The sequence below is a fragment of the Amblyomma maculatum genome, chromosome 1 (assembly GCF_055883805.1).
Source record: "Amblyomma maculatum isolate TAMU_Amacu chromosome 1, ASM5588380v1, whole genome shotgun sequence".
NCBI lineage: Eukaryota > Metazoa > Arthropoda > Arachnida > Ixodida > Ixodidae > Amblyomma > Amblyomma maculatum.
In genome coordinates this window covers 286,782,957-286,798,276 of record NC_139344.1, presented here as the reverse complement: position 1 = coordinate 286,798,276, position 15,320 = coordinate 286,782,957, and the positions used below count along the sequence as shown (strand labels likewise).

At 42.8% G+C, this 15,320-nt stretch overlaps 1 protein-coding gene across 4 annotated transcripts in view; it reads right to left on the bottom strand.

The window, feature by feature from the left end:
- The window catches only part of LOC146206757 (uncharacterized), an 84,174-nt gene that overhangs the window by 14,967 nt on the left and 53,887 nt on the right, over positions 1 to 15,320 (bottom strand). For all 4 annotated transcript variants that reach the window (XM_084591561.1, XM_084591563.1, XM_084591560.1 and 1 more), the window contains 2 exons: positions 15,128 to 15,234; positions 11,964 to 12,033 (listed from right to left, as the gene is read on the bottom strand). In XM_084591561.1, coding sequence (XP_084447687.1) covers positions 11,964 to 12,033; positions 15,128 to 15,234 — 177 coding nt within the window. The remainder of the gene's footprint in view (positions 1 to 11,963; positions 12,034 to 15,127; positions 15,235 to 15,320) is intronic.

Below are 15,320 nucleotides of genomic sequence, written 5' to 3'. Positions count from 1 at the left end.
GAAGCCTGTACGAAAGGCGGTTTTTAAGCTTTTTTGAACACTTGTAAGACAAAAAAGAAACAAAACACCATCAGCATTTTCAAAATCACATATTTTTCTAATGTATAAGGCCGTTACATAATAAAAAGAGTACATTGAAACTTTGTTGACAGTCTTAAAAAATGACTCAGAAATTGGGGGTCTGCCTACATGCAGAGTTAAGGTATTCGTGAGCATGGGACCTTCAACTCTTGGTCTTAAATGTGACTGCAACTTTGTGGAACTACTGATTTCAAGTGGCGACCATTCCATGAGCATCTGCTAGGGTGCACACCCAGCGTCAGGTGTCGAAAAGGGAGCATCAATCTCGATGTGCTAAATCCCTTGTCACTCTAAACTTGATGTGGAGCAGGTTGGCTGCAGCAACTGCACTCACCCCCATTTATTTATTTACAAATAGTGCAGAGTCCATGCGTTCTACTGAAATGATTCCAGAATGTGCGCAGTGCATGAACATGGCAAGCATGTACAGACCTAGGCATGCGGTGCACGCAGGCAGGCATGTGGCACAAATGACATGTCCCTAGAGTCGAGGCTATGGCTGCCCATGCACTTTGCTACCATCAGGAAGCAGTTACACTCAACTGAAATCACTAGAAGCAAGTGTTCCAGAAAAAGCATTTGCTTGAGATGAATTCTTGAAGGCTTCAATTGGAAAAATCCATGGAAGCCTCTCTGCGTAACTGATGGCATCACGCTGGAGCCACTAGAGTTCATCACTCCAATCAGTGCCTCAATGTAATGGAGTTCCTTTAACGATTTCTTGGAAGTTGACTCAGGCAACGGGAAGTCGGGCATCAGTGCGGTGGGCCTTTCAACCTGCTTAATAGCATGCCTCGCATCAAGGTGAAGCAGTGATTAAATGAGCAGAGGCTTAGGTTTCGAAGGCAGGGGTGAAAGCAGGCTCGAGCATTTTGGAGCAGCTAAGAGAGCAGTAATAAAGACAATTTAAAGCAGCTTTTGAGCATGTTTCTAGGGTCAAATGCTTTTAATTATTTTTTTCTGACATACAAAAATACCCAATTTGATTCATTTCTATTCAACGTTCAATACTTTGCTGACTATGCCCGCATCTCTGACAAGACAAGACAAACAGCCAAAACATGTAGTACAGATATTTAGAGTAACATAACTGACCTGAGGAACAGTTTGGAAAAGACTAACGGCAAATCGAATTCTTGCTTCAACACTTCATAAGTGAACTATGTTTGACTATTTTGACATGCTAGATTCAAACGTGTAATCTACCACTTTGATGTGCTCAAGCACCACCACTAGTTTGGAATTCACATTAATGAGCAGCCCATTCCGCTATCTTGAGCATACCCTTTTTGATCCTATGCCTGTGCTGAAAAATTCCTGGGCACTGGTCAGTAGTGCATTCAGGCACTACTGACTGAATACTGAAGGCTACGGCACTGAAGCGTAGCCTTTTCCCCCTCCAGATTCTTTTGCTTCACAGCCTTCTGCCACTGGCTCCTCATGTTTTCCCCTGATCAACACTGGCGCTTCCTTAATTTAAACAGCTGGCAATAGGCCCTGTATGACTTTCCAACGCTCTTGAGAACATGTCTAGTGATTGACACCTTTGTGGTACACCCCTTACACTTCAAGTATGCTTTAGTCTAACGTAGACTAGACATGCTTGTTGAAGACGCGCGATCATGAAGTAACTGCTTGTTTTCACAGCTGAACCCTTAGAACAACTTGAGTTGTCCTGTGTTGCCATACAACTTTCTTAACGGCTAGAGGTACCCTCCGTGACTGTGTCACTTAACGCTCTCACTTCTCTCGCCACTGGCAATTCAAAAGTCTTGAAGAACATGCTATGTCAAACGTACAGAACATTTTTTCGCAATTATTTACCTCCAATCGCTTGTGGCCTGTTTTAAATTTACTAGCAAATGTGTTATACTCTATGCTTTTTTAGTTTATGAAACTTTTATACGTACCAAGCCCAGCGCGAGGTGCATTATAGCTCTGCCACCATTGTGCTGCTTTGTTTTGACCAAGGCGACCCCTAGAGTGTGTACACAAAACTCACAGCATGCCACCGCCCTTGTGTGCTTCTCATCGTCACTTAACCAAATTGCATCGAATCACATTTTTGTAGGAAATATCATTAATAGCCTCCTGTTCAGCAAAAATCTGAGTTCTGCTAAATTTGATGACAAAACACTGAGGTGGCCGGTTTGGAGCAGTTTTGAAGCAACATTGCATTTTGGAGCAGGATAGAGCAGTGAAAGCAGTTTGAAGCAGAATGGAGCAAATGGAGCAGCACTCCCACCCATGGGCTTTTTGGACTGCAGCCGGAAGAGGTTTTAGAAGGCTGAACAAGAATGACATATTTTCTTTAACAGCAAGAAGTTATCCCTAGGCTTAGCGATGCTCAACTCATAGGTCAGCTGTGTGCTTGGCTTCAGATGAGGTGCCCACCTATCATTCTTCATCTCTTGAATCTCTGATTCCATGGAGCAGTGAAAGTGGTGCATGTACGCAAGGAGGACTGCATGGCTATACGCAGTTAAGAAACTCCAGCCACTGTGTGATAATGACCAGCGCACACCAGTGTAGCACAGCCTAGTGCCGCACTGCAGCTGGCTAACTGGAGTGATCGCCCATGTCTTTCTTCTTTGATGTTGTGGCTCAAATGTAAGTGTTACACAGCACATAGATCAGTAGCCCCTGCTCATTTGATCTTCACACTATTTGTCAGTTATAACAATGATGTGCGATAACACCGATGTTTGGGCCAGTTGGTAATGATCCATATTGAAACCCATTCGCAGCACGAATAAAACAACGACATGAAGAAAACACGCACGACAGGACGAATGCTGCACTTCCAACTAAAGTTTATTATGAAAAAACCAAGCTTAAGTACAGAGCTACTATCACCTTCTGACAGTCAAACGTGTGTCTAAAAAAGCAACTTCATTATCATGTAGAGGGATGGGGTGCTGACACATTGATCGCCTGCTTTTCTGATGTGAAATGCCTCAATTATTTCTCTTTCTACCTGATCTCTTCCCCTCCCAAGAAACTTAGTTTTCCGAAAAATGGGTTTGCACTTACAGTCTCGGCAGTGAATTGCGAGATTGCTGCCTTTTCCTTCTTTCACCTGATCGTGGTGTTCTTTTGCTCTCTGATTAAAACAGCGTCCCGTTTGACCTATGTACACACGATTACAAGTGAGTGGAATGCTGTACACTATCTTAGTAGTGCACCGAGTGAACCAAAGGTGGTGCTTGATCGAACAAATCGGCTTTTCTTTTCTCACCATCATAGGACAAATTTTTGAAAGCTTACTCGGCGCAGAAAAGACCACATTTACATCATATCTTTTGGCAACTTTCTTAAGATTGTGAGATAATTTATGAAGGTACGGAATTACTTGAGTGACCTGCCTCTGATCTTGCTTATCTTTCTTTTTAATACCCTTTTTCTTCTGAAGCAGGCTCTCTGCAACTGCAGATAAAGTATCAGGAGGAAAGCCAGACATACGCAATCGCTCTGTTTGCATTTTGACACTTTCGGACATTAGATGCGTACGCGATTTTTCTAACGCGGAATTGAGGCAATTCATGGCAATTGCTCTTTTGATTATTTTAGAATGAGCGCTACTATAGGGGAGGAGTGCCTTTTGTGACCTTGGATTGTACATCCAACATATGTGTCCTTCTAAAAATGAAATTCTAAGGTCAAGAAACTGTATGCTATTGTCACGTGGGAGCTCATGGGTAAACTTTAAACCATTTGAGACCGATCTGAATGAGTCAAGAACGTCAGCAACAGCCTCGTCTATAGATGAATTGTGCGGCTTGTCCATTATCACTAGATAGTCGTCTACATACCTAAAAATACGCACGTCAGGAAGCGAGTTTAACAAACTCTTGTCAACGCGAGATAAAAATATGTCACACAGAACTGGCGCCACACACGAGCCAATGCAAATACCTGCTTTTTGCGTGTAAAACCTGTTGTTAAAATTAATGGCAGTGGATTGTAGATAAAACTCTAATAGGGTTAAGAAACGGTCGCTACTTACACCCGACAAGTTTTGAAAAGGCACTTCTCCCGACTCATCAATAACAGACCTTACAGCCTTAAACAAATCTTTGTGCGGTATGGAATAATACAAATCTTCAATGTCAATAGAGAATCCAAAGGTGGCTGATGTGGTGCTGCCGAGCCCTTGCTTCAGTTCTTCAACGATCTGGTGCGAGCTCCTGACGAGGTAGGGGTCTTCTGTCTTCAAAGTCGACAGCTGCTTTTGGAGAAACTTTCCTATAACCGACTGCCAACTACCCTTCTCCGATACTATCACTCTGAATGGGAAATCAGGCTTGAGCCTGATTTCCCATCCTGATTTCCCATTCAGAGTGATAGTATCGGAGAAGGGTAGTTGGCAGTCGGTTATAGGAAAGTTTCTCCAAAAGCAGCTGTCGACTTTGAAGACAGAAGACCCCTACCTCGTCAGGAGCTCGCACCAGATCGTTGAAGAACTGAAGCAAGGGCTCGGCAGCACCACATCAGCCACCTTTGGATTCTCTATTGACATTGAAGATTTGTATTATTCCATACCGCACAAAGATTTGTTTAAGGCTGTAAGGTCTGTTATTGATGAGTCGGGAGAAGTGCCTTTTCAAAACTTGTCGGGTGTAAGTAGCGACCGTTTCTTAACCCTATTAGAGTTTTATCTACAATCCACTGCCATTAATTTTAACAACAGGTTTTACACGCAAAAAGCAGGTATTTGCATTGGCTCGTGTGTGGCGCCAGTTCTGTGTGACATATTTTTATCTCGCGTTGACAAGAGTTTGTTAAACTCGCTTCCTGACGTGCGTATTTTTAGGTATGTAGACGACTATCTAGTGATAATGGACAAGCCGCACAATTCATCTATAGACGAGGCTGTTGCTGACGTTCTTGACTCATTCAGATCGGTCTCAAATGGTTTAAAGTTTACCCATGAGCTCCCACGTGACAATAGCATACAGTTTCTTGACCTTAGAATTTCATTTTTAGAAGGACACATATGTTGGATGTACAATCCAAGGTCACAAAAGGCACTCCTCCCCTATAGTAGCGCTCATTCTAAAATAATCAAAAGAGCAATTGCCATGAATTGCCTCAATTCCGCGTTAGAAAAATCGTGTACGCATCTAATGTCCGAAAGTGTCAAAATGCAAACAGAGCGATTGCGTATGTCTGGCTTTCCTCCTGATACTTTATCTGCAGTTGCAGAGAGCCTGCTTCAGAAGAAAAAGGGTATTAAAAAGAAAGATAAGCAAGATCAGAGGCAGGTCACTCAAGTAATTCCGTACCTTCATAAATTATCTCACAATCTTAAGAAAGTTGCCAAAAGATATGATGTAAATGTGGTCTTTTCTGAGCCGAGTAAGCTTTCAAAAATTTGTCCTATGATGGTGAGAAAAGAAAAGCCGATTTGTTCGATAAAGCACCACCTTTGGTTCACTCGGTGCACTACTAAGATAGTGTACAGCATTCCACTCACCTGTAATCGTGTGTACATAGGTCAAACGGGACGCTGTTTTAATCAGAGAGCAAAAGAACACCACGATCAGGTGAAAGAAGGAAAAGGCAGCAATCTCGCAATTCACTGCCGAGACTGTAAGTGCAAACCCATTTTTCGGAAAACTAAGTTTCTTGGGAGGGGAAGAGATCAGGTAGAAAGAGAAATAATTGAGGCATTTCACATCAGAAAAGCAGGCGATCAATGTGTCAGCACCCCATCCCTCTATCTACATGATAATGAAGTTGCTTTTTTAGACACACATGTTTGTCTGTCAGAAGGTGATAGTAGCTCTGTACTTAAGCTTGGTTTTTTCATAATAAACTTTAGTTGGAAGTGCAGCATTCGTCCTGTCGTGCGTGTTTTCTTCATGTCGTTGTTTTATTCGTGCTGCGAATGGGTTTCAATAACAATGATGTTTTTTTTAAACTTCAATAACGTTAAAACTTATAAGTGGGCTCAACTGTGTTAGACGTCTTATCAAAAAATGCAATCGTTATCCAAAGCATTGCAAACAAGGTTTTCCTGCTGTGCCGCATTGTGTGATATGCAAAGACTGAATTCGGCATGTGCTGTCCAGCCCACTCAATCTTCCACCTGGCACCGTGCCAACTGTTCCACGCCGTAATGTGAATTGCTGTTAGCTAGCGGCTGCCTCATACCGCCGGCCCCTTTCTACAGCGTACGTGGCGAACATGCGCAAGAACTTGCTGTAGCGTGTTGTAGCGTCGTGTTGTGGTGCATGGCATCAAGAAGCGCAAAGCACTTTTACTGGAGAAGAAGCTGAGCCTTCTCCGCACTGTAGATGCAAACCTGATGCAGAAGCGGATGTGCATCGTGAAAGAACTGGGACTCATGCCATCCACCCTGAACTTCGTTGCTTCAAAAAGAAGCGACATTAAAGCAAACGCCTGATCCTTCGACATCAAAACCAAGCAACCCCGCGTCGCGGGGCACATGCAGCTTGATGAGGCTGTTTACAAACGGTTTAGATAACCCAAAGCTGCAGGTGTGAATTCTGACAAAACCATTTTGCGCGAAAAAACTCGGGAGATAGCCGACAAGCTTGGGATCGACAATTTCACGGTGCCAAACGAATGGGTCGACCGCTTCAAGAGAAGACCATGGTATTTCTTACCAAACCGTGAAAGGGAAACCGCAAGCGTGAACACGGCTACCGTAGGCAACTGGAAGGAGTCTGTGGCGGCCATTATCAATGGATATGAGCCTAGAGACAATTTTAATGCTGATAAAGCAGGACTCTTTTTCAAGATACAGCCATCAAAAATGCTGAGCCTTAAAGGCAAGGCTTGCCACGGCAGGAAATGCAGCAAGGAACGCTTCACAATGCTGTTGTGCTGCAACTTGGATAGCTCAGAGATGATTAAGCCGTGGATTATGAGAAAATTTTGCAACCCTCAGTTCCTGAAAAATATTCGGTAACTGCCCTGCCACTACAACAATAACAGCAAGGTGCGGGTGACGTGCACAATTTTTGAAGAATTTCTGTCGTACATGGACTCAAAGATGGGCTGTCAGGAAAGAAAAGTCCTTCTCCAAAGGATACCATATCGCTGAGGGAGCCGGCACGCTGGCCGACATGAGGCTCACGCATCTTTTGGTTCTGCAGGTTGCTGCTGTATCCGGAACTGCGTTGGAAACTGTCACGATCGGTCAAGGGGCGGCACTGTTTCTTCTCAAACCGCTTTTAGCAGCAGCAACAACATGCCACGCGCGTCCAAGCAACTGCCTGGATGAGCCAGCCGCCATCGATGACAAGCGCCTCAGTGATAAGAGTTGCATCGCGGGTGATATGCTGGAAGATAGCAAGCGAGAGACACCACATGAATACGGACTACCCTACTTAAACAAGCGTCTGCATGCCTTCGTGGGATTTGGAGCCGGCACGCTGGCCGACATGAGGCTCACGCATCTTTTGGTTCTGCAGGTTAGCAATTATTATCCCTTTCAAGTATGCATACTATTGAGTGCGTTGCCGGCTCCTCCCACAACGGCATGTGTTCGCTCCGATTGTAAACGACTGAGAGAACGGTTACCCCATAGGGGATTTCGTTTCTTTGCTAACCGGGTATTGTTTCTGATGTTGTTATTGTTACTTTCCGTTGATGTGGAGCACAACCCTGGCCCCATCAGAGAGTCTGAATTGGAATTGCTCCAAAGTTTAGAGGCTGGTCAGAACACGATCATGAATAAGCTGAATGACATTGAAGTTCAATTTGCTAAACATGAGGCTATGCTCACCGAAACAAATACTAAATTGGGAACGGCTGAGGGAAAGATTGTTTCACTTAACGAGGCTGTAGAGGAACAAGGGAAAGCAGTTAAACACGTCATGAAAGATGTTAGGGACCTGCAAAAAAGAAGCATCGACCTTGAAAATAGAAGTCGAAGGCAGAACCTTGTTTTTTATGGTGTCAAAGACGACAAGGACGAAACATGGGATCAGTCAGAAGAAATGATTAAAGGCATATGTCAGACACAGCTTAATATCGACTTGAAGACAGTCGAAAAGCGCATCGAGTCGGTCGATACAACGAGAAGTTCACACGGCCGATTGTTGTTAGCTTTTTCTTGGACAAGGAAAAAATGGATGTCAAAGGGTCTGTTTAGAGTGTACATCAGGATTACGCACCAGAGGTATGAGATATCCAGAAAAGATTATGGAAATATGCCAAAACAGAAATAACTGACAGCAGCAGTAAGATTAAACTAAGTTTTGACAAGCTGATTGTTGATGGTAAGGCCTTCACCTGGGATACAGACAAAGAGGAAGTTGTTCCAGTTTTAACAAAGTGACATCCTGTTGTCAAATCGACCCCTGCCTCGCACAATCCAGCAGCTGTTGTCATAAACTGCAGAAGCATAGTGCACAAGGTAGATGAATTTTCAGGTCTGATTGAATCTTTAAAGGCTGACATCGTGTTTAGAATGGAATCATGGCTGAAACCGTCCATCACTGATAGTGAGGTGTTCCCTAAACACTTTACCGCTTATCGTAATTATAGGTCACGAACGGGCGGAGGGGTGTTTCTGCTAGTTCATTCATCTTTACGGTCATCCTTGTTAGATATTGGACACGAAGACGTTGAATCAGTCTGGTGCAAAGTAACCCTTGCTGATAATACTAAAGTTATTGCTGGAGCATCTTACTGCCCACCAAATTTCGATGCACTTACATTGCAGCGACTTTACGAGATTATTTCTAAAACGTCGGAAGAGATAATTCTTATCTGCGATTTTAATCTACCGGACTTGAACTGGTCCATTGGAACATGTGTAACTATTACTGGTTCTCGCGAAAACTTGGAATTGTTGACACATTTGGCTTCACCCAATATGTGATCAGGCCAACGCGCAACAACAGCAGTTTAGATCTCTTGCTTTGTAATTCACCTAATTTAATAGACTGTCACTTGCATTCCTGGTATTAGTGACCATCTAGCTGTCACGGCTAGCATTAAATATGCAGCCAAATGAAACAAGGCCCCTCAATCGAGGAAGGTATTCTTATTTGATAGGGGCGATTATTCTGCCATTTCTCAAGAGCTGTTTAGTCACTTGTCTGTGTTTGGCTGTGTTTCCAAAAATGCTGATGTTGAACAAATGTGGTCACTGTTTAAACAAAACGTGATAGCATTGACAGAGAAGTATGTGCCGAGTATTGAGTCAGCCAGGCTGAAAAAGTGCAAGAAGCCATGGTGACTCCTAGTATTTTGAGACTAATCAGGAAAAGAAGACTTGTATATATTGCATTCAAAAGGACACAAAGCAGTTATCAGTATAACAAGTTAATCGAGGTAACTAATGGATATCAAGCTAAAATAATCACTGCGAAGGAACAGTACTTCAGCCGACTGAATGATAACATGAAAACCAATCCCAAATTGTTTTCGAAATACGTGAAAAGCTGTGGTTCTAATGCGACTGGAATAAGGGAAATTTATCACAACAAAGTCTTATCTGATGACACAGCTAAGGCGTCTTGCTTGAATAACTTTTTTCATTTCGTATTTTTGCCCAAAACAAGTTCTCCGATTTCCCATGTGTGTGTACTGCGCCACCAATGCCACCTGTAGAGATTAGCGTGAACGGTATTGAATCATTGTTAAGAAATATAGATGAAACTAAGGCACCCGGACCAGAAGGTATTTCTCCCCGCATACTGAGGCGCTGTGCGTGGCCTATCTCATCCTACTTTATCTAATATACACTAAATCTCTTTCCACTGGCGTGCTACCAGCTGAATGAAAAATGGCACATGTAGTTCAGATTCATAAGGGTGGTTCTAAAAAAAGAGGTAAACAACTACAGGCCTATCTCATTAGTATCTATCTGTTGAAAAATATTGGAGCATATTCTGTACAAGGAAATAACGAAACATTTATTAGAACACAGATTGCTAATTGATGAACAACATGGTTTTCGTAAGGGATTGTCCTGTACTACACAATTAATAGAGTTTTACCATGACTTAGTATCGGAGGTAGATGAAAACGGGCAAACTGACTGTTTTTTTTTTAATTTCCGTAAAGCGTTCGACACGGTGTGTCACCCATTGCTTCTTCACAAACTTCACATATCAAATATTAACCAGGAAGTGTGCAACTGGATCGCCAATTACCTGTCCCAGCATAGACAATGTGTCGTATTAAACTGAGCTTTTTCCCCTACTGTTGAGGTCACTTCAGAAGTCCCTTAGAACTCCGTCTTAGGGCCGTTATTATTTTTGGTTTATATTAATGACATTCATGCTCATTGGAGGGTCAAATTCTAAAGTTAAAGCTCGGATACTTTGGCCATCTGATGAGAAGAGAGGAGTCGCTGGAAAAAGATTTGATGGTGGGAAAGGTTGAGGGTCACCGGAGAAGGGGTAGGCAGTGAACGCGATGGTTAGATGGCATCCTCGAGGCGCTGCAGATGAAGTTATGTGATGTTAGGAGGATAGTGAGAGACCGGAAGGCGTGGCGTGACATGGCCTATAGGGTCACGAAGAGTCGGACACGACTGAACGACTGAACTGAACTGAATGACATTCATACCGGTATATCTTCGCGACTATGTTTGTTTGCCGACGACTGCGTTATATACAGAAAAATCAAAACTGAGCAGGATTCCGTTGATTTGCAGACTGATATAGCGAAAATTGTTGCATGGTGTAAGAAGTGGAAAATGGAACTAAACACAAACAAATGTGTCCATCTGTCCTTCCCAAAAAAAAAAAAGAAGAAACTACAGATTAGTTACTATTTGAATACTGACGTTATTAATCGCCAATCTATGTATAAATATTTGGAGGTGACATTTCCGTCAGATTGTTCCTGGAATGCCCATGTGAGTGAAGTAGTTTCAAAGGCCACCAAAACTCAAAACTTCATTCAACGGAACCTGAAATCTTCACCTCGTACCCTGAAAAATACCGCTTATCTGTCTTACGTTAGAACGATCCTCGAATATGCTTGTTGTGTGTGGGACCCTCATCTGAAAACCTTGATAGACAAAATAGAGAGAATACAGAACAGAGCAGCAAGGTTCGTTCTTGGGCGGTACAATCGAGGTGAGAGCTGCACTGAAATGAAGAGAACTGAACTAGAATGGGAAGCGCTTGTCGACTTGTCGAAGGAAATTGCGCTTGAAATTGTCTTTTAGAATTTATCGTAACAGGACTGGCATTAATAAAGATTTATTTTAACAACCGCATTACTTATCTAGAAGAACTGATCATGACCTGAAAATTCGCGAATACCGGACTAGAACGAACCTTTATGCTAACTCATTTTTTGTTAGAACCATATCAGAGTGGAATTATTTGTCTCGTGACCATGTGTGCTGTACTAATGAAGATTTGTTATTTTCCAAGTTGTAACCCCCCTGCTTGTATGCCCTTGAGCAAAGCGGGATCCCTGAATAAATAAATAAATAAATAAATAAAAAATAAAAAAGTCAAGGTGGTGTACCTTCCGGCCAACACGACAAGCCACTTTGTTTAGATGCTGGCATCATCAAAAACGCGAAGCACTTCTACAGTAAGTGCATCGTGAAGCGGTCCCTGGCCTATGTGGACTGTAGGCAGCAGCTGACTGTCATTACAGTCCTGGATGCCATGCACTATTTGGCCATGGCATGGAGCACTGTCACTGCTGCAACGGTTGAAAACTGTTTCGAAAAGTGTTTCGGCAGCGCAGACTGCACAGCAGACTTTGGAACCATGGGGGATGCACAGAGGACCACGAAGAACTTGACATGGCAAAACCAACAACCGGGTGAGCTGATTTTGTAACATCTCATAAAAAAATCCAGAAGAAATAGCAGTCACTGCAAAAGTATTTCCAAATGGTTCAGTATCATACAGAACTTAAAATATACTAACCGAGAACATTGCAACCTTTTTCAGACTCTAAAGATGGGTCTTCACAGCAAGACTTCAACAACTGCCGTGCCTGCAAAATTCAAAAGAGAAAAAATGCTTTTAAAACGAATCACCTGTGAAAAAAATTAAATTGGTAAAGCTGAGCTTAGTGGCTTAGCACATCAATCAGCGCGAGCTGATAAAAAGCTGTGCACACTGTTCTACAATGGCAAAGCGATGACTCGGCATTGACAATCACTGGCTGTACGCACCAAGCACTGGTGCACTTTTGTGACAGGCCTTTGATTACATCAGAGACTAGGCTGTCCTACGCTCATCACAAGGCGAAGTGGCAATACCAATGCCGCACGTTTCCATGACCCTTTAGAATTAAACATCACCCCCACTGCTGCCTCCTTTCCAAGCTGTGTTATGTGAGCGATACACAAAATGGAAAGGGGGGAGGCGAGCTCACAGCACAAATATCTTAGGAGGCATCGAATAACATCTCTAGCGGAGCGGAAGCAATAAACTTGCCCTCTGTAACACTTCAGTCAGTGAGGGGTTTTTCATCTTTCATGAACCTTGTGAAAGAAGCTTTCCTGTTTTGAGCTGCACTCTATTTCATTGTTTTCTTTGCATGCTTGCTGCATACTGTGGTGCCAGAGTTCTTCCTGTTATTAGGAAACCTGTAATCATCTCACATTATGCTGGGCATGAATGCAGTGTCTGCGTGCATGCATGTGCTTGTTTAGGCATGAGACTGCTGATGTGGCCCAAATATCAGAGTACAAAGGTGTTAGTTCATCTAAAAGTTTTAGCAGACTTCAGATAAGAAAAATGTGAAAAATACTTAAAATAGTCATTGTCCTGAAACATTTGTCACATGAAGAAATAAGCAATTAAGATTTTTTCAAGAAATGAAGTGCACATACTAGGTGTGCGCGAATATTCTAAATTTCTAATCCAATATGTTAGTAACTCGATTCTTATGCTAAAAACTGATATTTAGAGTTTTCTAATATTCGAACATTTCTGAACTGGCGGCAATTTCACTGCACTGCATGCTTCACCGCAATGCTTGACCGTGTAGACTGTTGTGCAGTGCAACATCCTCAAAACGTTACAAGGCCATTTTCTGACAAGAGACCTTGTCTTTTGAGAAGAGGGCCTTCCTGACACCCCGCCGGGGTGGCGCAGTGGTTACGGCGCTAGACTACTGTTCTCAAGGACGCGGGATCGAATCCCGGCCTCGGCGGCCGCTTTTCGATGGAGGCGAAAAGCAAGATGCCCGTGTGCTGTGCGATGTCAGTGCACGTTAAAGAACCCCAGGTGGTCGAAATTTCCGGAGTCCTCCACTACGGCGTCTCTCATAGCCCAAGTCGCTTTGGGACGATAAACCCCACAAACCAAACCAAACCTTCCTGACAGTGCGCACAAAGTGAAGCATTGCACGAAACCGGGAAAAAACGTCGTTCTCACTTCAGTTTTCAAATACAGACAATCATCGTGCAGATGTTCACCAGATAAAATTACTATAATGCAAATGGTTTTCGGCACTTTTGCAGGCCCATTGATAATTGAAGCTTTATGTTAATTTGGACACTTTTTCTTGTCCCTTGAAGACTAAATTAACAAGAATTTACTGTATTTAGCAGCAATATGACAGCTCCACCCGGTTTCATGCAGGACCTCCCTCAAAAAAAAAAAAAAAAAAAAGTATACGGAATCCTGCATAACATTACTGGATATTTTAGAAAATTACACAATTCTAGCTTAATTTTACTTGAAGATGCCATACAAATTATGAAATAAATAAGAATGACAATGTTTGCTTTTTTTTTGCCATTTTTTTGTTAACCAGATACTCAATATTAATTCCATTTTCAAAGACACTTTCTTCCCACATTCGTATTCAAAAATTTGATTATTTGCGCACCCCTAGTACATACGTTGACGGCATACTTTGGCATGGCTTTTTGAGTCTCCCTTAATTCTAGCTTTCATTAATTTCGACATTGTCTGTGGTCCCATGAAATCCAAATTAAGAGGAGCAACTAAATATACAGTCACCGACAGATTTTCCAGACTGCCTGATTATTTGGACTCTGCCATGGTATCGTCACGTGCTCCATAAAGTAAATGTATAACACCGACCAAAATTTCAGACATCTAAAACTTTTGGCAGTCGATTTTCCAGACTTTTTCTCTCGATCATAGGTCAAAAGCTAGCAAACATTGCCACAACATCGTTGCCCTTTTGTTTTTCTGCAACCTCGAACCCGTGTTGCATGCATCCCGTATACCCCTAACTCCTATACTCTTGATAGCAGGCACCACTAGCTGTGGTAGGTCAATGAACCCATTATTCCCCGAAATCAGGCGGCCTGCGCCACGGCCCCCTGCTCCAGGGTTCTGTAAAGCAGTGGCGACAGAGCTCAGCCCCATGGAAGACTGGTTAGTAAGCGCGAGCATGCTTCTATCACAGAGCGAGAGAGCGGGGATCACCACGGGCCGCTCAAGTCCGCTTGCACACAGCGATGCGCAAGCACCAAGTTCCGCTCCTGCCCTGAAAAACATCATTGCAATAAACTAGGTTTCCAACTAAACATCACCTTCGAGAGAGCTTGCAAGACAGCTTCACTTTTATTTTTTTTAATCAACATATGCAGCACACGACTCTCACCGCTTCCACAGAGACAGACACCCCCACCACTTTGTTTTTGTCTTCTTTTTATCATGCACAATGAGGCATGTACAGTGCAGTCACCAACCGATATTTCAAAGCCTCAAGAGGCCTTTTTTTTTTCAGTGCCTTTTTTTTTCTTTAGAAAAAGGCCCCTCGAGGGTCCGAAATATTTGTTGATGACTGTACTGTACGTGCCTCACTGTGTACAGTATGCCAAACTATTGCATAACAAATTGGCACCATCAGCAGCACATACTGTTGGGCTAGTTGGATGGTTATACATGAGGGGGGGAACCTACAAGTGCAAGCACAAAGAACAGAAAAAATGAAAGAAGTGCATCTTTTAATATTATTCCACTGCTTTTTGTTCTAATGTGTTTATTATCACAAGTTTAGATCAGGTATTTACAGCAAAGACAAATCACAATGAGCACTGTGGCCATGCAAGCAAAACATTATATAAGGGCACACTTTTCACTCCAAGTGTAAAACCAACCTTTGACTCCGACAAAGCAGAAAGCGCCGCATACAATAGCTTCGACCGGCTTTTGACATCAACATCATCTGAAGCTTCTGAGAAGTATGAAAGCATTGTGCAGAGGTCTGTAATGCAGTACAAAAAATAAAAAAGTCAAAAATAAACCTGTTTCAAGTGACAGAAGTCTTTTTGCTCCATAAAGAACTTTTAA